At 37.2% G+C, this 23,900-nt stretch overlaps 1 protein-coding gene across 6 annotated transcripts in view; it reads right to left on the bottom strand.

Annotated features, from left to right (window-relative positions):
- Positions 1-23,900, bottom strand: part of ppfia4 (PTPRF interacting protein alpha 4) — a 139,301-nt gene that overhangs the window by 54,319 nt on the left and 61,082 nt on the right. The window contains exon 1 of one of the 6 annotated variants that reach the window (XM_079844372.1): positions 14,728-14,904. The exons of the other annotated variants lie outside the window; for them this stretch is intronic. Coding sequence (XP_079700498.1) covers positions 14,728-14,793 — 66 coding nt within the window. The 5' untranslated portion in view covers positions 14,794-14,904. Of the gene's footprint in view, positions 1-14,727; positions 14,905-23,900 lie in introns of those variants that run through there. 6 annotated transcript variants of the gene reach the window in all.

Below are 23,900 nucleotides of genomic sequence, written 5' to 3'. Positions count from 1 at the left end.
TCATCTCTGTGCGTGCCATAACTCTGTCTGGCGCACCCACCGCTAGCCTAGCTTAGCACAAAGACTGGAGGTAAATGGCTCCAGCTAGTCTATTGCTCAATAAGTGACAAAATAACGCCAACACTTTCCAATTTACATGTTGTGAGGTGTATAGTTACATTGTGTACTAAGACCGACGGAAAATGAAAAGTTGTGATTTTCTAGATTACACAGTGCCTGAAAATAGTCCCTAGCACGCTCTCTGTGTAAGCAGGTTGTCACTTTGGTTATGTTGACGGAAGTTAGTCTATTTTCAGGCGCTGTGTAATATCATTGCGAGGCTGCACTCATGGTACGGCACAAAGTTAATTGATTATTACGCAGGAATGAGAGTATAGTTTCTAGCCATATCGGTCTAGAAAATCCTGAGTACACAATGTAACTAAACACATCACAACATGTAAATAGGAAAAATGTTGGCGTTATTTTGTCACCTCCAGTCTTTGTGCTAAGCTAGGCTAGCGGTGTGTGCGTCAGAGAGTTATGGCACGCACATAGATGAAAATGGTATGTATGGACTTATCTAACTCTGGGGGATACGGTGAATAAGCTAAAGTCGCAAAAAGTTGGCGAGTTCCTTTAATGTGCATTCACATTTACCATTACACTGTGAAATTTTGAGGACGAAATCCCGTCATTTCAGTAGGAAACTCCACGATTGGAAATTTTGCACGAGAGCAAAAAAATTCCCCACAGAGATATTGGAATAGGTTCAAGATTTTCACACTAGTTGGCTGTGAATGCAACTTTATCGTTGGCCTAGCTAGTACATCAAATTATTTTATTTCAAAAGGGCAAGAGAAATCTTGTGTTTCATGATATAGTTTTAAGTACACTTAAAAACAGTTAATATAACACAACAAAAATCTTGTATCTCGACAATGAGATGATTTATAAAAGGACATCAGTCACAATATGCGTAACATTTCACTAACATTAACACTATGTATTTCTCTAGCAACATGAAAGCAGAAACATTCTGATTTGGCCTCTCTGCCTCTCAGTCCCGCTGGCATCCAGGCTGCACTCTTGCGTGGCTCAATAGCTCTGTTCTATGAAATGCCCTGGCCGGGCCTCTGGCACTAGTCCCAGTTAACCCAGCTGTTCCTCGTAGTCTTTTGGGAAACTTTCAGGGCACTGTTGAAGCATGTCAACACCCCCTCCTGTTTCGGCATGCATGCATTCATACGCTCTTTGATTCAAGTGCACAATATACTAGGGGGCTGAAAAAAGGGTCACATGGTTTTTTCACAGATGGTGAAATGGACAGGAGAACTGTCATCCTTGCTGAGCGGCAAATTATTTTGCTATGGCGGAGCAATAACAATCCTAGCGTGCATGCGGATGGGTTTGAATCTTATGTCTTAAATAAAATAAAATAATATCAAAATCACAAAAATGCACCACCCAGGATCATGTGATCATAAAAGCTTCCTTAAAGGATAAACCAAAAATGTTAATTCCAACACTGTTTACAAACCTGTATGTCTTTCTTTCTTCTGTGGAACATTCAATGACAATCAATGGTGGTGTTGATTTGGAAATTGACTTTCATTATCTGGGCAAAAACAGTTGAAACATTTATTAAAATAACTTTTTTTGTGTTCCACAGAATAAAGAAAGTCATACAGGTTTTGAACAACATGAGGATGAGTAAATGAAGACAAGGTTTTAATTTTGGGTAAACTATCCCTTTAATTGTGGTATATGGAAGAAGCAGTCCTAATGACTCGATTCCTGCTAATGAAAACGTGACCATACTGACAATTGCTGCATTCAAATATGCCTACTTCCATACTATATAGTAGACGAATAACAGTATGCGAGCCGAGCAGTCTGAATTCATAGTGTTCATAAAACAGTAGATGTAAAGTACCTTGATGACCTACTTCTTCCGGCGAAATTCAGAAGTGTGCATTAAATGGACACCATTAGGCCACAGGAGGGGATTTGTGAATGGAAGGGAAGCGACGCAACTGACGCTGTATGTCACATGACAATGACAACATAGTGAATGTGGCATGTCCGAATTTCATTCATAATACACACATTCATACTATATAGATTACAGAATATTTGTTTTTAGCAGTTGTGAAGGAAGTTTCAACCAAATTGTATCTGTGTGTGATTTCAAGTGATTTCAGAAGCAGCAAATGAGTTTATGAGGCTATTGGGTCAGCTATGATTGTGAATACTAAATGAATACTATCGAGGCCACACATTGTGTTAGTGTGCTGTTTTTCTGCTTTTTGAATAATGCTGCTTGACTGAAATGTAGGGGCAGAAAGTACCGGGAGGGGGGTAGAGGAAAAAGAAAATGGGTCAGTGCGTTTATTTGATTTTTTTTCTTTTTTTTTTCACAGGAATGGAGGAATAGGTAGGAAGCAAGTTCAAATCCATAAACAGATGTTGGATCTTCCAGCCTCTTCCAATCACTGCATCAGCCTCTGAAAAACCCAAGCATTTCTCTGATATAGCAGGGCATGGGTGAAAAAAAAATGAAACAAAAAACACATTTAATCAACAACAACAAAAAAATTATATTCCAATCCGCCACGGCTCCTCAATAAATGTTTGAGAATAAACAAAAAGGAATTGAAAACATGCATTTGAGGTTTGCCATCAGAGATTGCCGTTTCAGCGCTGAATTCAAAGAAAAAAATGTGTCTCCGAACTATAGAAGTAACACAAGAGGATTTTCTGTGCTGAGGTTTTGCATTTGAAGCCCTGGATTATATTTATATTGTGACTTGTGAGCGTGAAAAGCTGAAATCCCCCCAGTTAGTAGTTGACTGACTTTCTCATCTAGAGCTTGTGGTTCTGCTTAAAAGTGGTTGCAATAAACTTTTCAGCTCTTGAAGTCAACCCAACAACTATGAATGCAATAAATAAGTCTTTACAAAAATAATATTTCAAACACTTACGAACCCAGATTTAGCATTTAATATAGGGTACTTTCAAATGTGGTAACAAAATGTTACATATGATATATGGTCATAAACACTTGTTTCTGATTCTCTAGAAAGGTTCACACTGTGTAAATAAGGGATGCAATAATACAAAATAATGGCCAATATAAAAAATCTGCATTTTGTCTCAAAAATTACAATAAATCTTTTTTGTGAATTTAAGTAGCAACAGTTAAAGTTTGTTAAAAAGTTATATTAATTTATGAATTTGCTTAGGATTCTAAGTATTACATGTTATGGTGTTATTGAATTCTTAGAGCTTTCCCCCTAAAGATAGGGGAAATGAGCATGCATAATAAAATACCCAATATTGGCTGATAACGGATATGGTGTCAATATACTGTGCACTGTGCATATACTGTTTATGCAGCCAAAATGGCATTCATACACTTCACTTAAACATTTTCAACAGCTGTGATAACTATATACAATTCATAAGCACATAACTACTAAAACTCTTCAGGTAAATACTATATGAAAAGCAAATCAGTCCCACTGAGATATAATTCATAGGCTGAGCCTCTGGGAACACTTTCTTCATTTATGCTTCAACGTAGGTACCACAGTTAACTTTGGTTTATCAACAGAAGAAATTATAAGGCTGGCATAATTACCATTTTCCTAGAAAGAAAGAAAAAAATGGCACCACAGGAAAGGAACACTGCTAATTATTACAGGACATCTATCACGTAAAAAGGTGAATTCATGGTTGTGTTTTCATGAGGTGATAACATGAGACTATATTGCCAAAAGTATCGGGACACCCCTCCAAATAATTGAATTCAGGTGTTCCAATCCCTTCCATGGCCACAGGTGTATAAAATCAAGCACCTAGACATGCAGACTGCATCTAAAAACATTTGTGAAAGAATGGGTCACTCTCAGGAGCTCAGTGAATTCAAGTGTGGTACCGTGATAGGTACATTTGTGCCAACAATTTTCCATTTGTGAAATTTCCTCACTACTCAATATTCTACGGTCAACTGTTAGTGGTATTAGAACAGAGTGGAAGTAATTGGGAAACACAGCATCTCAGCCACGAAGTGGTAGGCCGTAAAATCACTGAGGTGCACTGAGTAGAAGTCGCCAACTTTCTGCAGAGTCAATAGCTACAGACCTCTAAACGTCTTGTGGCCTTCAGATTAGCTCAAGAACAGTGCGTAGAGAGCTACATAGACTGGGTTTCATTGGCCGAGCAGCTGCATCTAAGCCGTACATCACTGCCACTGGACTCTAGAGCAGTGGAGACGTGTTCTCTTGAGTGATGAATCACTCTTCTCTGTCTGGCAATCCGATGGACGAGTCTGGATTTGGCGGTTGCCAGGAGAATGGTACTTGCCTCACTGCATTGTGCAAGTGTAATGTTTGGTGGATGGGGGATTATGGTGTGGGGTTGTTTTTCAGGGGTTGGGCTTGGCCCCTTAGTTCCAGTGAAAGGAACTCTTAATGCGTCAGCATACCAAGACATTTTGGACAATTTCATGCTCTCAACTTTGTGGGAACAGTTTGGGGATGGTCCCCTTCCTGTGTCAACACTCCTAAACCTTGTGAAAAGAAGAGTTGCAGCTGTTATAGCTGCAAAGAGAGGGCCAACTACATATTAACACTTACGGATTAAGAATGGGATGTCATTAAAGTTCATGTGCATGTAAAGGCAGGCGTCCCAAAACTTTTGGCAATATAGTGTATGAGGTGTGAGTGCTGTTTCATGAGAACACTGCTTATAGCTCTTAAAATACTGGATGCAAACTTAACCTATATTGTTCTGTTATTTTTGTTAGTTTTGATGGCTATAAACCACCATCCTCAATTTTCTTTGGCAAAAATACTCTTTCAAATGAAGACATTGTTTTGCATGGCAGTTAAACTCACTAAGGGTTTCTAAAATGTCAAAACTGCTGTACTGATGAAAGAGAGAAAAATGCACAATGTGTCAGCCAGCAGTGTGACCTTGTGAGGCGGTATTCGGCAGGTGAGCAGCTCCAGGGATTTATCTGTGTTTGGTTGGTAAAAGCCTTGGGATTAAGGAATGGAAGGAATATTGCCAAATACAGCAGCGTTTCTGAGCACAGGATTAAGTCATACTGCAGTCTGCAGAACTACAAGCACCAATAGACAACACTCACACACACATTATGGAGGCCGCAAATGGTTTCCATAGTATACAACAGATTTAACAGTATTGTGGATTTGACACCTAACATGGTTAGTAGTTAAGTAATTCATGCTTCTTAACTTATACATCAGAGGATAAAATTAAATAAAATCTTTGTCAGTGCAGATAAATGTGGAATGGGGACTCTGATCAGGAATGTTGGCGTTTACAGTACATTAACCATTTTTATATTTACAGTCTCAAATGACAAAGTTCACTGAGCTTCTAAAGAACTTCTTGCAAACATATTTTGTAATTAGTACAAAATGATAAAGGCTTGAAACACAAAATATAATATCCAAATGTAGTACTTAAGTTTTTCATAAATGCTCCACAGCATGCTCCTCATGCGGACCTGTCACAAACAGCTTTAAACTTTTTCCCCACCTCCACCAGACAAGCTTACAGTAAGCCGATTTCTCTTAGTCTACCCAAATCCATAACAATGTTCAATGTCTTATACATGAAGTGGCTTCTGAATAAAGAAACACGTTGACAATCAAAGATTGAGAAGAAAGGCCACACAACTAACAACAAACATCTGTTTGTCTGTTGTTGACTGAAACCGCTCAGTCAAGCCTTCCTGCTCAATGAGCGTTTTTACATGCACAACAAAAATCAGCTCATTATAAGTAACTCTTTTTTTATACATGGAAATTATTTAACCAACAATGCACATCATATATGTGCATATTACCAGACAGAATGCTGATAAATAAATTAAATCAGGATAATGAGCAACAAATGTGTCCATTGGGTTTTTGTACATCATTAGTGACATTCTCCAATAAAAAAATATGCTGATGGTTGAATCATAATCCGTGTACGATGCAAATGTAAATGCGTGTAAATACACTCAATGGAAAAAATAATGCCATGTACATTATTAAATGTCAAACTGGACTTGCAAATCAAGACTATCACGACCCACATCACATCATTATATTCTACTAAATAAATGTTAGCATAGGGATGTGCGATAAGGCCCAAAAATGTTAAGTAATAAAAACGCCATCTTCTCATCGCCTTTACAACATTTCAAATCCCTGTTCTCGTCATCTCTACATCAAATTATTGTAATCAGATTGTAGATGGAATGAATTTGCCACCAATTAAGATGGTGCGAATTAGCCACCAACTTGCCAAAAAGTAAAATAGTTACGATTTGTTGGTGTTTCCCATACTGAACTGTCAAGTTCAACAAAAATGCTTCATCAACTTGCATTTTTCTTTATTCTCCCTGATAAGTCCTATGAACAATAAATATTGAGGGAACTTTTTTCTTAGCTAGCAAATAAGACGTGACAACTTAGAAATCAACATGATTTATTTTCATTTGAAAAAAATCCAACATCTAACAGTTATCTAATTAAATAAGTGAGTCTGGGGATGGGATGGAAGAAATCTAGGGAAGAAAGCTATTAGCTTTAATTAATCACCTCAAGCTATCTGTGAGATGGCGGTCTGGCACAATGTACAGACGGTCAGCTCATACTGGTTATCTATTTCATCTCCATTTTGCTTAGCGGGCTTGTTTACATGTTGGAACACATATGAAATATGATAAATCTTACCGTAATAGGACAGAAACCACAGTCTATCTTTTCAATGTAGACCTTGTTAGCAAAATGTGCTTGAATAGGAAAATTGCCTTAATAAACTGAATCGATTCACTGAACTGATTCATGGAAATGAATCAAATTTACAACAAAAACGCCATTTTGCTAAAACACCAAAGGGATTATTGAAACATCACCATACTTGCAATTTGTAATACAAGGAGCAATCATGAAATTAATAAATCAATATTAAATTTTGCTTACTTTCATTAAAATTGTGAATATATTTTGCACATTGCTTTATACATATACACACCCTGACAGGCCATCTCCAATGGGCATTTCAGAGAACAGACTGAATCTCTTGGCTTGGTGTTGGTGGGTTATTAGAGACTGATGTTGGTTTATTTCATACCACATGCAGCTGCTCTTTTGGCCCATCTTCCCCTTGGTCAAATGCAAAGAGGGAATTGTCGGAAAGTATGCAGAACACGGTGCTCAATTGGCTGCTAATGGATTGATTCCTCTAAAACACGGCATCTCCTGTGGGATCAGGACAGATTACGGCCATGCGCTCCAGGGCTGGAATCAGTCAGGCAGAGCGCAGAGACAGGCACGCGAGGGACAGCAGTGGCCCAAACGCTGACATAATGCCTGTGGGCACTGGAACAGGTGAGGCAGAGGCAAGGGGCTAGACTTTTAGGTTGGCATTTAATGAGTTAATCTTACTCCCAAAGCATTCTGATTGGTCAAGGCACTCCACATATAATTGATTTTCACTCAGAAACCAACATCCTGAAGATTCACCGCTCCCTTCATCAATCATTTCACAAAGAAATTTTATTCTCAGACTTTATAAAATCAAACTAAATTGTAAAAATGACTAGTTTCTTTCACTTTGCTCAGTCTCTGACATGACCCATGGAAAGCAAACTCATGCCAGCTCAGATATGACAGCGCAAATATGAAATGTGAATAGATACAGTGAGAGTAAAGGCAAAACAGTTAACACTCCATCAACTGCGAGCAGCACAGATGGTTTCACTGACGAAACCAATGAGAAAATTATACCAATCACTCATCACTGCAGTAGTTCAATTAAAACATGCAAAATATGTACGGAAAATGTCGCTTTCCTCCCTGATTGGTCAAATGTTGGCTAATGATAGCCTCCACAAAGACTTTATTCCAGGTTAGGAACACAGAAAAGTTATAAATCACTGGCAACAGGGAGTCCCCTGGGTGACAATATGGAGTAAAATCAAACCTGATGCTGCATAAAACTACAAGATGTCACTGAAGGACAGAATCAATCAATAAGTCACTCAAGGTCATGCGTTACAGGGATTTTACCATGGGTACATTGGCGTGACATGAAGCAAAGATGTAATAAAATAAAATACAATGCATTGTCTCGAGTGGCTTATTGCTTTTAAAAAGTGGCAGCAACAGCAATTTAATAAAATACATAATTTGATATAATAATAATAGTAAACATAAGATCACAATAAACACTGCTTCCACCAATTAATAATACACTTCTAAAGAACATGTCTAAATGCAGCCTGTTTCAAAATGTTGTGCTAACAGCATACATAATATTTTAATATAAATATAAAATCGCAGCAATTAAAACGTTAAAGGTAGGGTAGGCAATTTCTGAGAGGCTAGCAATAGCAAGCTTGTTTTGAAAGCATCAGATCCCACCCTCCCTTCAGAGGGTCTCCAAAGCCACGATTCCTTTAAAACACATGAAGGTGCACAGCCAGAGCAAAGTCTGCAAAGTGTCACGAGAGACAGCTGCAAATTACCTCATGTCTCAAAGCACATACTGTAACACATAATAATGAAAGTAAACCACTTACAGAGCTCTTACTTGTACCACCTGACTGCTGCATATTACACCGTTACACCATAATATCCACTGTTTTTTGTTAACATTTTAATTTATAATTTCCAGTCTCGCATCTGAATGCAGATTTTTGGATAAAGTATCAGATAACACTAATCTAATTTAGGATCATATTGTTCCATAACACCACTGATCTAAATCAATACATACTAAAGCGACCCAGTTGCTCAGAATACAGGATGCACATGTAAACAAAGATTAGTGTTTTCAGCACCTCCACTTCCCTCCGAGGTGTGATATCAGTACCATGGTAACGATGGTTCGAACACATTCGCTGTCATCCCCCCTGCCAATGCAGCAGAATGCGATGCCTCCCTGAACTTTGTGCGTGTTAGAAACAGAGACCTGCCTTTGCCATTACTGCACTACTCCCTATCATATACAACTGGGCTTATTTAAAGAGACACAGTTTTAAAAAAAAAAATCTAATATAACAAGGCTCTCTGGAATACTTGATTCTGATTGGTCATTTGCTGCATTGCTGCAATCACTGTTGTCCCAGGCAACCAATTTTCTTACACAGCTGCGCTATAGTCTGATGTGTCTCATATCACTCTGTACCATGTTAATATGAAGTCATTTTCTGTACAGATTTTTCACCAATGTTTTACCTGTATTTTGAATTATGCATTGCATTGTGTTGTGTTTTAAAGGCCCTTAAACCTTACGGAAAATTACTGGCAATTTTCTGGCCAGGCCTTTTTTTCTACTATGGATTTTTTTCTTACAGTGTAACGGTTAGGAATAATTGGTTAGCCAGTTAGGAATAAAAAGAATAATTGACGATACATCTCAACCCAAAGCCTACAAATTTTAGAGCTAGTAACTGAGGATTGCAGGAGCCACTGATATGCAGATTAATGTAGTTATTAGAGAGATTGAATGATTGAATGATTGATTGATTGCTTAAGCAAGTCTGTGTGTCTCTTAACTGTAGTAGTCATTTTTATCATATGTTTTGTTATATCTATTTGCTTGGGTTTTGGTTATTTTGCTGTTGTTGACTGTAAGGACCTTTGAAATGACTGTATTCCATATCACTTTTGCCAAATGTTTTCAGTTAAGACCTGCCTGAAAGTACTTTAACTGCACGTCTCCTCAAAAATAAGTGCACACCTTAGTGCGTTCATCAACCAATCAGAATCAAGCATTCAACATGCCCATAGTTTAAATAAGATGCCTTTATTGGCATTGCATTTAAAATACAACAAAATTTGTAGTATACAGGTAGTATATAGTTAGATGGTCAATATTGCAAAATAATCACCCTTTAAGATGATACAAGACCAACTCATGTTTAATGTAGTTAGATGTAAATAAATAAATACGTTACCAGTTTAATATATATATATATATATATATATATATATATATATATATATATATATATATATATATATATATATATATATATTAAAAGCCAATTTAAAATGTGTATATATATATATATAAAAAAAAAAGAAATTTCGCTCAGTCCTTGTATTGGAAAAAGAACAGAAGTTTGACTAATTGTCTAGATTTGAACAAGCTACTTGAAACAAATAATTTTAGTGCAAAAGGCTTTAAAAATTTTTACTCAATTATAAGTTGAGTGAAGGTTTTATTCATGTATTATTCTTGAGTACCTAATCACCCTGTCTGGTTTATTTTGCTGTCTGTACATCATCCTTCATATAACTTTGTTTGCCATGCTACTTACACAGAAGTCAGCAGCAACATTACACTGAACAAGTCAATGCATCCGAAATGTTTAAACCATACAGGCCTGTAATTTGTTCTTTAAGGCCCTTTTTACACCTCGTGTTAAAATGCGATTTGGTCGATCAGATCACAAGTGGACAATGCTAAATTCAGGTGTCCACTTTGACCACTTCCAGTGGTAGTCGAAAACGTATTCGACTGGATTGCTTTCGTAGTGTAAATGCTCATCTGGTCAAATGTGTTCGAACAGTCACAAAAGACCGTCTACTCTCCACCTACCGACCTAATGTGTAAACATCATGGAAAGAGCGCTATCCAGACAGGATTTTGCCAGCTGATGACCCAAGTTTGATTTGAAGACAAAAAAAACGTACCAAGCACAATGTTCTCTCTCCACTCCTGATTTCTAACAATCACTCACATCGTTCGGTGTGGTCTTGTGGCTATCAGAGCAGAAACGATAGCCACTGCTCTCCTTATGTTAAATTGCGCAAGCTTATTTTGTCCATTAGATCGAAAGGACTGAAAAAACATTGAAGAAATCGGGACAGAAGTGGTTCAAAGTGGACAAAGAAAACACCACGTGTAATCGGGTATGTGTCTCCCTCGTCTACTTGTGATCCGATCGACAAAAATGCATCTTAATACCAGGTGTAAACAGGGCCTTAGAGATCTGCCAAAAATGTTTTCTTTATTAATTAAAAAAAGAGATACAGAATTATTTGTAGCTCTGTAAAATGTCAAAAGAGGCAGGGTTTTGGCACAAGTATGAATCAGTCACAATTTAATTAGAAGTAAAGGCAACAAAAGCTGAGTTGACGAAGTGCCAGAATACACATTTACTGAAGTGTATCACAGACAGGGGACACGGCTCAGTGGGACCGGTTCTGATCCTATAGCCTAAAGCAGAGATTACTGAGAGAAACCAAGAAGATAAGAAAAATCGCACCAAATATACACTGTCAAACAACTCTGAAAGTTTCATCTAATTCTGACATACTTTGGATCTTGCTGTGTATGTATAAACAATATATGTTATTGTTATTAAAATATAACAATAACATATTAAAATATATGCTTTTATGTTTTTAAAGTTGTATAACTTATGCTTTAAATTTACAATAATGTGGAGAAATTCAAACAGACAAGGGCAACTGCACAACAATAAGACATCATTAAAATACTTTACATAACAAATGTGAATCGTGAAGATGTTAAGAATGTTTTTCATGGACAAAGGAAAGGTACTCCTCTCTGAAAACGTACAAATAAAGATACTTTTAGATGTTTAATTGCTATTTGGAGCATTGGGATCGCAAGACTTAATGAATAAATGTTTGTGAAAACTTCAAAATTTACATTTTTAAATTGTTTTGCCTTTAGCTTTGAAATTATCCGGTGCGCATTCCAACTCCTTTTGCCATCACGGGTCATAAATATTTGATTTTCCACAACAGACATCTAATAAAGAATGTTTCCTGTTTTCAAACCGAACATTGCCTGAATGTATTCAACTCCCCCAAGCATTATACAGACAATCAGAGACTAACACAATAACCCCACCCTAACCTTTCATACACTGTTATATATTGTACTGCTCAGGCCCAAGGCTCAGAACCAAATAGACAGAGAAAAGCAAAGAAGGAGAAACAGAGAGTTCACAAACAGACAGAGGGACACATCTCTCATCAGACCCAATCTGTCAGAAACACTCTAGAGAAGGCAGATGCTGTGAAGGTGCGGACAGATGTCGTTCTCATCGGTGAACTCCAGTAACGTCCAGCACAGTCATCAGGCTCCCCGAGAATAAGAAGAAACAGACTCGCATTCGGCAGAAACATAAATACACCACATTTCAAAGGACATATACGGCTAGCTAGCCTGACAGGATTTTGGGTAAGGATATAACAAGAGTAGAACTGAGCCCCCAATACTGAAAGTGAATCTTTTAGCTGAAGTGACATATCATGACCAAAGGAACCATCACACATCAGCTCTTCAAGAGTTCTCTGCAGTTTAATTCTTTCATGCGTCACAGACGTTCTGTTTTTGTCAAGCCTAAAAGTGCCTTTGGTGAGATAGAGAGGATATCCATCATCTGATACACAGGAGAACACAAAAGACAGTTTCTGCACCTCTTGACAGAACCAAAGTTAGTTCTCCCCAACAACTTTCACATCAGCTCACCTCATCTATCGCTCCTTCTCTTGTTCTCTGTAGTGCCTCAACCCGAAATAGCTTCATACGTGTATTCCTCATTATTAAACAACAAAATGAATGTTTTTGTCTCAAGAAACCTGGCTTGGAGTCCCTCCAAATCTCTCTCTCTCTGGGGAGAGAGGCGACAGAAAAAGCTCAAAAGCTCAAGAAGTTCACTGCAGTATTTGCTTCAGAATGCATCTTAGAACAGGACACTGTGTCTCTATGTAGAGAAATATGCAGCATGGAAAATTACTGTCAAGCTATTATGAATATAGTTTCATCATACCACCAGGGGCATTGCTAGACATAAATGACATTTAGCATAATGAGCCATAGCATAATGAAAATTACCTTCAAATGTAAATAATTGAAAGCAGAGCCATTTTTTATAGGATTTTTAATTTGGCTATTAAATGTTTTAAATCAATTATTAACTTAAAATTAAGAATCAAAGATACAACTAAGGTCACTTCCAATCTCAGATAAATTTTTACTTTCTAAGTTATGTTTTATAGTCCATCTTGGTAAAATGTTGTAACTAAAAATAATGATTTTTTTTTCACACAAATACATCTCTGTATATCAGTGTAAGTCCAAAAACATTGTTTCCGCCAGCAAGTTTTAGTAAAAACTTCAGGCTTTGTTTTTATGTAAATGAAGTTGCATTCATTGCTGTCATGACACTCATTAGAGTGTATCATGTTTTCAGTTGGCTACAGAAGGTTAAAGATGCAAGAACAAAAAGATCAACTACAAATTGTATTGCAAACACTGTAATTAGTCGACACATACAATCTCCACACACATACAGGCAGTTATCATTTAACAGCACAGCACCAAAGACAGCTTGTCTTTAATTAGTGATAACACGCGTGCTGGACGCTGAAAGATGCCACTGTATTGGGCCTAAATAAATATATAAAAGTCAAAGATTATATATATATATATACATAGACACATACATACACTGTATACACAAACACACATGTCTGATTTACTATCTTTGTGGGGACTCTCACGTAATGGTTTTTATACTGTACAAACTGTATTTTCTATCCCCTTGCACTAACCCTACCCCTAAACCTTTCTGCATTTTTACATTTTAAAAAATGTAAAAAAAAACACTCATTCTGTTTGATTTATTAGCTTTTTTCCTCATGGGGACATCAATTTAGGTCCACATTGTGACACGAGTCCCCATGAGTCTGTGTGCATTCAGGTTGAAGTCCCTGCAGGGATAGAATAACATGAACGCACACACACGCACACACGCACGCACGTACACACACACACATTTGTTTTTGTTTATTTGATATATATATATATATCCTTTCACTATAATAAAATAGAAAAAAAGTTTTTGTAAAAATAAAATTAGTTGAAATATATTATTAGGTAAAATATATAAAAAGAAAAAATACAATCATATATTATAAAGAATCATATATTTTAATTATTACTTTAAATATGATAATATGAAAAGAAGAACTATTTAGATTTAATGGATCTATAATAGATTTTTTTTTTAAATATTTATATATTTTGTTATTTGCAACATTTCCTTACTCAGTATTATTTTCTCTTTTTTTCCCTGCTAAATCTAAGCATCCTTGAAACAAATGAAATTTACTTGAAAAGGAAAAGTCCATAACATATTAAGACAAGAACATATATCTTGAGTTTATGTCTGTTCCAAGCATAAATCTAATTTTAAATAATTTAGTTAGGTTCATGCTTAAAACAACTTCAGAGATATATTCTCTGAATACAAGTCTTATTAACTTCTCAAGCAAATTTAAATTGTTCAAGGATGATCTTTACTGGGAAACAATACAAACATAACAAATACCTCCACACAAAACACTTGAAATAAGCAACACACACATCTAGGTTTCCACACACACACACACACACACACACACGCTGAAGTTTAAATAAGCCACTGATAGTGGCCTGTTTCCCTGCTTTGAGTTAATTAATGCACTGTAAACCTGCAATGTAAGCAAGTCAAACAGCCACTTAGTCTGTGTTCCCTTCTGCGATTTCCTTTTAGAATGACTCCGCACAAGAAATCCCATGTAGGCAAAGGCTCTAACAAGAAGCACCTTGGATAGCTGACGCACCGTTTAAAGTACCTTGCATGTTTAAACAGCCAGCCAATGGCAGGATGGGTCACAGTCCCTCACCTACCTGATACATGTATGTGCTAAAGTAGATCCCATTGTTTAGTTGGATCTTCGGAGAGGTGAGGTTCATCTCGCAAGAATCATATCAGAACCTGGTTTGGATCTGCGAGCCCCCCGCAGCGAGGAGAGAAGGGGAGGGTGGAAAAATAGAGAGACAGAGAGAGAACACAACTCTCCCTCTGTCTCCAAATCCCTGATGGATGACAGTAAGCTAGAGAATAAATTAAAGTCTTCGAGACCGGCTCTAAGCAGACAGCGGTACAACGCGACTCTCTGGACTGAGACCAACATGGAAACGAAAGAAAGAGACTGAGAGAGAGACATGGGGGGTGGGGGGGTATTTGAGAGAGAGTGTAGCAAGAAAAAAAGGATGCTAGACAGTGCAAACAGAAAAGGAAATAGAGCAAAGGACAGGATAGAGATGTTTCAGAGGGGAGAGAGGCAACGGAATGAGAATGGGAGGGACAGAAACAGACAGTTTTGATAGAGTGTTTACTGGCATGGCATGTGAGGTTACATGGAGACAGAAAGAGTTCAAAGCACGGTGGACATCAGCCCACCTGTCATGGGCATCAAAAACTTGTAATGGCTTCATCAAAACATTCCAATGGAAGAGCTACTCTACTCTGGACAATTATTTGCAGGTTGACAACCATCTTTGTCATGCCGCCTTTTACATCCGTCCAATAAGAGCAGATGAGTCAATGAAAAAAAGACATGTGACTAGCATTTGAGGCATTGGTTTTTAGCTTAATATTCCCCTGGTCTAACCAGGGGTTTTCAAATGAAACGTCACACTGTTGTGAATTTCCTTTTCCTCGTTTGAAGAAGAGACCAGGAGACGTTGGGAGACGTTGGGATATCTTTAAAGCAGACGTTACTCGTTTATTGAGAATCGTGCTGTTCTTCGGCTGAGGTTCCAAGTCTAACTAAAGGAGTTATACATTGTAATTTATCTATATTTCAGGGGGAGGGATTATACAGCAGGGGAGGAGACACTCTGAACAATATAATGCAAATGTTGTATAGGTAAAAGGACACACCCTACTATGAAAGCCCTACCAGTCCCATTGAATCAGCATAACTATTTGCATGCTGATATTGGCCAGGAACTCCATTTCCAAGAGCCATCCCAGAGCCATTAAAGACAAAAGGTGCAACGTCTGGGCTCCAAAAGGTCTATCTATCTATCTATCTATCTATCTATCTATCTATCTATCTATCTATCTATCTATCTATCTATCTATCTATCTATCTATCTATCTATCTATCTATCTATCTATCTATCTATCTATCTATCTATCTATCTATCTATCTATCTATCTATCTATCTATCTATCTATGTCTGTCTGTCTGTCTGTCTGTCTGTCCGTCCATCCGTAAAAAATTTTTAGGGAGCAGGTTGTCGATAGATACTGTATAGTGGATATGTGATATCACAATATTTGATTTAAAGATAGCAACAAAAAAAGACAAAATAGTAAATTCAATATGACAAAGATATTTCAAATCGAAAAAATAAAATGTAAAATAAAAAAATATACATATACTTCAGATAGAAACGTCTTGATTCTGTAATCATATAGTATTTTAGTATATATACATATAGTTTATTATTTATTCCAATATTTTAGAACATATTTTACTTGTATATCAATTATGTATATACATCCAGTTAGGGCTGTCAACGAATATTCTAAATTCGAATATATATTCGAATAGTTTTTAAAAAACGAATTTCGAAGGTGAAAATTAATATTCGAATAAATAAAAAAATGTGGGGGAAAAAACGCCGGCGGTAGTAGAGGCGTGGATGTCTGCTTTGCGAGCGGGCGCGCTAGCGCCTGAAGCCTGTCTCCGCAGCGCGAGCCCCCGCTGACTGCGCGCGCTCCTCCCCAAACGGACGACGTGTTTATACTTGACGCGCTCGCCGTTGTGCTTTTCTTTGAAACGACAGATGGCGACTCGGAGTAATTGTTCTATAAACTATCAGGAAAAGCGTCGAGAAGAAGTGGGCTAATGTACACAGGTGACGATATTTATTTTAGTACACTTCACCGAAAACCACACTACAAAAGAATCATGTAAAACAGATCAAAATAAACCTTGATATCACTTGTGACATGAGAACAAAATGTATGTAGAAATGTAACGCTAACTTGTTCAACTCAATTTATGATATCTAAATGTTTCCTAATTTCACTAAACACTTTAGTGACTTTTCACTTAGTTTCGTGAACTTTTCTTTATTAAACGGGCTTTTTTATGCTTTTGTAGGCTCGTTTTGTAAATATAAGCAACTAATTTGTATGTGCAAACTGGACCACCCTTTACTTTGCATCGCGCGCCACAAGCTCTCTGTCTGCAACACGACAAGAGGCCATAACGGAGAAATTAATTTTGTTCATTTGTAAGAACATGAGAGCGATCAGTGTCGTGGATGGGGCGGCTTCAGTGAGTTCTGTCAAGCAGTGGAACCGAGGTACTGACTGAATAGATATTGCATGAATGAAGGAATGCACTGCTTCCACTGGTTTGATTATTTACCGTTTCACTTTCATATCAAGGAAAAGTTCCATGTTTACCACAGCACAGCTCGCTCGGAGCGTTCAATAATATGCTGTAAAACTTATATTAATATTTGTTTCAATCACTGAATGAAGCCTGCTATATTTGGGACAAGAGTCGCGACCTTAAATTGCTTGCACAAAACTCTTGATCAGCACTCAATGTGTGTGTGTTTATTTAAACCATGCGCAGAGAGGGTGAGGGCGAGAGAGAGTGAGGTCTGCGGTCTTTAGCCATTAGTTGATTTACTTGTTTTTGTGTAGGTAATACATTGTCAAATATGTTTAAACTTAAATAGACTACCTATATAAGTAGTTATGTCTCCTTGTATTAATTTGTCCTGTTATTGACGTAATGCGCGTCATTGATAAAATGCGCAACCAGATGTTCGAATAGTTCGAATATTCGTGCTTTTTTTAGAGGGAATATTCGAACGTCATTTTTGAGCAATTTTGACAGCCCTACATCCAGTATGCGGCAGTCCTGTGGGCGAAAATGCCTTGTTGATGCTTGAGGTCAGAGGAGAATGGGCCGACTGATTCAAGCTGATAGAAGAGCAACTTGAACTTGAACTGAAATAACCACTCGTTACAACCGAGGTATGCAGCATACCATTTGTGAAGCCACAACACGCAGAACTTTGAGGTGGATGGGCTACAACAGCAGAAGACCCCACCGGGCACTCATCTCCACTACAAATAGGAAAAAGAGGCTACAATTTGCACAAGCTCACCAAAATTGGACAGTTGAAGACTGGAAAAATGTTGCCTGGTCTGATGAGTCTCGATTTCTGTTGAGACATTCAGATGGTAGAGTCAGAATTTGGCGTAAACAGAATGAGAACATGGATCCATCATGCCTTGTTACCACTGTGCAGGCTGGTGGTGGTGGTGTAATGGTGTGGGGGATGTTTTCTTGGCACACTTTAGGCCCCTTAGTGCCAATTGGGCATTGTTTAAATGCCACGGCCTACCTGAGCATTGTTTCTGACCATGTCCATCCCTTTATGACCACCATGTACCCATCCTCTGATGGCTACTTCCAGCAAGATAATGCACCATGTCACAAAGCTCAAATCATTTCAAATTGGTTTCTTGAACATGACAATGAGTTCACTGTAATAAAATGGCCCCCACAGTCACCAGATCTCAACCCAATAGAGCATCTTTGGGATGTGGTGGAACGGGAGCTTCGTGCTCTGGATGTGCATCCCACAAATCTCCATCAACTTTAAGATGCTATCCTATCAATATGGGCCAACATTTCTAAAGAATGCTTTCAGCACCTTGTTGAATAAATGCCACGTAGAATTAAGGCAGTTCTGAAGTCGAAAGGGGGTCAAACACAGTATTAGTATGGTGTTCCGAATAATCCTTTAGGTGAGTGTATATATAAAGTTATATATAATATATATAAGTTTCCATTTATACATATAAAATGACCAGTTTGTTTTGTTTTTATGTGAGATTTAGGGGCAGAAATGGATGAAACGAATGACACCACAATAATAGTTTGTGGAACGATAGATTGATAAATCTGACCTGGGTCATGTCCTGAAGCCATTCACCCTCTCTCTCCCTCTGTTTTCCTGTCAAAATCTCCACAGTCCTACATAATATGACATAAAGGGGAAAGAAAATGTGCACCATAACATTCAGAAGGTGTTAAGCACATGAAGCGGTCCAAAAAATTACTATGTGTATTCAAGGGTGAGATATAAGGGTCTGAGACAATTTCTGAGAGGAGTTTCTGGGTCTGAGGGGAATATATTTCATAAAAACCTCACATTAACAATATAGCAAGAATTACACTTGTATAAGCCAATAACAATGCAACTTATTGCCAAACAAAAACAGAGGCTGCTATAAAGGGAAAGGGATTAGCATTATATTCTTCTGTTTCTGGGTTAGACGGGTTAGACATACAGCCATTGTTCAGCTCACAACACACAGCTCAAAGGCTTTTTTGAGTAAAAGTGACAGAAAAATGGTCCTCCCAAAAGCCTTACCAAGAAAAGTTTCCAAGTTGGAGAAAAAAAAAAACCCAAACCATGTCCCAAAGGCACAGAGAAGATGTGAATAGATATTGAAGCTGAGCTCACTCTGCAAAAATAAATCCTTCATCTCTATTTGTGTGTTGTGTGTGTGTCTGTCATTTCTACTTTTTCTTATTTTTTTCCTCACCGAGTCACCGTCATATCTCAAACCACAAGATTTCACCCAAAAGATATAGAGCTACTGGGATTTCACAGTTGGTGTGGCCGTTTGTATTTTAAAATTAATAGGAACAGTCTGGATGTTAAAGGAAAAATAGAAGATCCTCTTATTGAGACTGATCAGGGAACAGTGTGTTTGGTTAGCGAGAGGAAGAAGAGTGACAGACGTTTGCTGGGACCGTGGGAGACATGATTAGGCTAAGAGACGTGCTGGAAGGTACTAGATGAGGAGGAAGAAGAACAGCAAGTGTAATGCAAGACAAAACACCCAATGGGACACACAATCACAGGTGGCTGAAACTGGAGAGTCCCACGTGTGGCTGTTAATGGCAGGACTAAAGGAAATCACAAAGACTCAAATCATGGCGTTACAAGAACAAGCACTTAGAACCAGATCAATGGAAAAAAAAGCCAACGTAATTCCAGTGGAGACAGAGGTATCCCAGCACAACTCCAACAGATCCGAGTTAAGGGTGAAGAACCAGATCCAGAAAAGAGCAATGCTTATACCAGCAAAGATCCATCTCTGAATTATTAAGCTCTCAGACCACAATCGACTGATTAATAGAAACACATTTGCATATGTGTCTATGGGACATCATTTATAAATGCCACACCAGAATATCAAAGCCACTGATCATAAACACACTTTCACAAAATTGATCGTGTAAAACTGTGTGAACAATTCTCCTCCTGAGAAATAGGACCAGAAATCTTGCACATGTCAAAAAAGTGCAGAGATTTCAATATGAACTCAAACATTCCTTATCTAATTCTTCCTCAAATTATCTGAGCTATGCAAACTACATTACATTTAGGGCACCCATTTCAAAGTTCGGTTGATACCAATAATTATTTTTATATTATGACTGGAATTAAAATCTTTACCTTTTTTGTCTAAATAAATTAAAACAAAATTAATTGTTCTAAATGTTGATAACAGTGTAATTGAATTATTATAGTTTGTATAGACTAACTTTAAATGAGGATTGGATGACTGCAAAGAAAAATGAAGAAATATGGAAATTAGCATCACGTCCAATTAAATATGCAATAATCAATGCAACAGATAGATTAAAAAAATACTAATGATACTAACATATTGTGCATGCATTCTTAATATTAACACTATTTTTAAAATTCTATACAAATACACTGTTAACAACCATCTCATTTACTGTATGTCTGTATGAGACTTATATCAAAATAAATAATAATTTATTGACTGGAAAGTGACGAGTGATGTTTTCTTAATATAAAACAGAAATATAAGAGATCAATTCTTGTGTATTTGTAAAACTTTCATAACACACAAGTGGTGTTATGAAAAGGCAACCTCTGAGAAATGACTTCATTTTTTCACACATCCTGTAAAAAAGGTTCCACTTCCTGTTCCCCATCTTCAAGTTCAACCGAGAACTAATTGACAATATCATATCCATTGGTTCAAGCACACTTAAACGCAGTTGTCAAGGAAACAGTAACACATCTATGCCAAGTAAGAATCAGGTTCTGAGAAGCGATAACAGGAGAGCAGCACTACGGTCACTATTAAACACGACACAATGAACACACCAAGCTAAATGAGCAGCTCTATCCTTGACTTCTTATGGGAGCTCTAAAAGGCCTTGCAGGAATAATTGAGCTTGAATAAGGACTCACAGATTCTCAGCAGAGTTTTTAGGCAGCAAGTTTTCTGGTGAGAAATACCAATCGGGCTGGAGGCCAGACTGAAGCTGGAGAGGTCTAGCACTCATAATACAGTAATCCATCAGTAAAAGAGATTGCTGTCATTGGACACTCAAAGGCAATGGGTGAGATGAGAATATTACGATGACCTCACTTTGAAAAACAGTGAAGTAAAAGTACAGAAATGAAAAATGAAAATCTCCCCTCCGGTCTTGCCTACCCCCCTACAAGCCACTGTTGAAGACCTTCTCCATCATTTGTAATGAGACTGAGCCCCCTTGTGACTAGGAGGTGTAAGTGCTGACCTGGAGCGGGGCCGACTGCACTTCTCAGACTGCATTTCCCATGATGCCTTTCAGTAAGCATCAGTAAAACATCAGTAACAGATGTTCTTGAGTAAGAGATTAATGGAGAGCAGCTGAAATTCAAATAAACACCCTTAAAAACACCCTTATATGCTAGTGCATGTTTCCCCCCCCATTTTTTTTTATTTATGTGAAGGACCCACTAATGGTGATCCCATTTCGAAGGACCCCCTTCATATATAGCCGTCTTTATATTTTAAGTCTGTGTAAGACATATAGTTGATATTATAAAGACTACATAATATAATGTTTTATATTATTTATATTAAATATTATATTATAATATATTATTAGTATATTATATTAAGTTTAGTGTTGTCAAATTGATTAATCGTATTTTTATATTATATATATATATATGTGTGTGTGTGTGTGTGTGTGTGTGTATATAATATATATACACACACACACACAAACAAATATGTATACACAGACACATACACACAAACAAAAATACACATATATAATATAATAATAATAATATACACACACACATTTTGCCACAGGTGTGTGCAGGCAAGAAGACGAAGACAGGCAGATACAATTCCAAAAACGTAATTTAATCTTAAATAAAGGCAAGACAGGTAGACGGGCAACTGCACAACACACTTAAACATAACTGAGATCGGAAAATGACAGAGAGAACATGAGGAACTTAAATAGCAAATACAAATGAGGATAATTAACAGATCACAGCTGAGACAAATGAACTAATGATGATGGTAACCAGGGAGACAGAAAAGTGGCGGGAAACAAAGGAACATGTGACAGATAAAAACTGAAAAAACTGAAAAGTCTAATCACACTGAAACTAAAAGTGACTGTGACACATATATTATGTAAACAAAAACTTTTATGTTAGAACGTGATTAATCAATTTGACAGCACTAATTATATTTAAATAATTGCCATTTATGGTATTGTACCAAAGCCAGATTACATAATACAATTTTTATAATTGTAATTATAAAACATAATATATGTTTATATTGTATTTATAAACATAATACAATATTTACATTTATTTGATTAGCACTTATAATGATTTATAGTCACCTGTTTGATAACCCCTGTGATAGTGCACTTCTAAAAGTTGAAGAAAAAAAAGAATTTGTAGCATATAAACACATTTCAAATTACTATAAGTCTCTCTTTTCCATGTAAATGGAAATTACGAATCAGTGATTTGTTATTGGTTATTTAATAAAGCTCTTCAAAAATGACTTGCCCCAACTTCAAGTTTCAGTAGAAAAACTCAAAATATCATATTCCAAATTACAATAGATGATGACAGAATAGCTGGCATTTTGCAAATATTTTTGTAATAATTGGTTTAGTTGCATTAACATAGGTGAGAATCGCATCACCCTTTTTCCGTCTCATCACTATAAGGTGAAGAAAGAGACACATTTCTAGAAGGAAGACAGGGTTTCCCACACGGCAGAATGATGCCAGCAGCTCTACCAAAAAGCTTTTGCTCATCTATTGCCACCCTGTCTCATCTCTTTTACCCCTCACCATGCATCTTTCTTTCCTGCGGCTTTTCTTAAATCACCTCTCCAGATAATCTCCTTATGCTGGACTGGGTGACTGCATGACCGAGGAGCCATTTTACAGCTCAGCATGATGCTCGAGGAACATACTGTACATGCACACACGTTAACGCCCAGTTGCCAGTGTCAGCACAAAAACAGAGACTCAGCCACATATATTACTCCCAAGCACACAATAACTGCAGTCACACCCTGAGTTGTCCCTGGTGAGGTCAATTCACCTCCAAAAAAAATTCACCACTGGGATTTCAGGGACTACTCAAGTTCTATATCTTCACGTAATATACGATTTCTGTGTATCACATCTGTCAGAAGGTGCTGGTGACCTGATGCTGAGTTACAGCGCCAATCCATCATTGCAAAATAGCATAAGCAAACCATGAATCACTCGTACTACGTAGTGCTGAGAACAGAATGTGAGGGATAATTTTATTTTAGCATGACAAGGTTATTTAGCATTAGATGCAATTAAAGCAAAACGGAGACAATCCAAATGCTTTCATTTTCTTTTTCTCATTACATTTTTACAATTCAACTTATTTAAACTAAAATACATAGCTCACTACAGTACATAGTCACTATATTTTAAGACCCATTTTTACGGTGTGAGACAAATTGTAACCCCAAATATACATACTAGGGGTGTAACGGTACACAGAAGTCACGGTTCGGTAAGTACCTCGGTTGTGAGGTCACGGTTCGATACAACAGGAAAAAGCAACAAATCACCAATGCTAGTTTTCTTTTCATTTATTTTGAACAGACAGTACTGCAAATCACAGTTTGT

Source organism: Gobio gobio (genome assembly GCF_949357685.1).
Source record: "Gobio gobio genome assembly, chromosome: 19".
Lineage (NCBI taxonomy): Eukaryota > Metazoa > Chordata > Actinopteri > Cypriniformes > Gobionidae > Gobio > Gobio gobio.
This window is presented reverse-complemented; position numbering and strand designations above follow the sequence as displayed.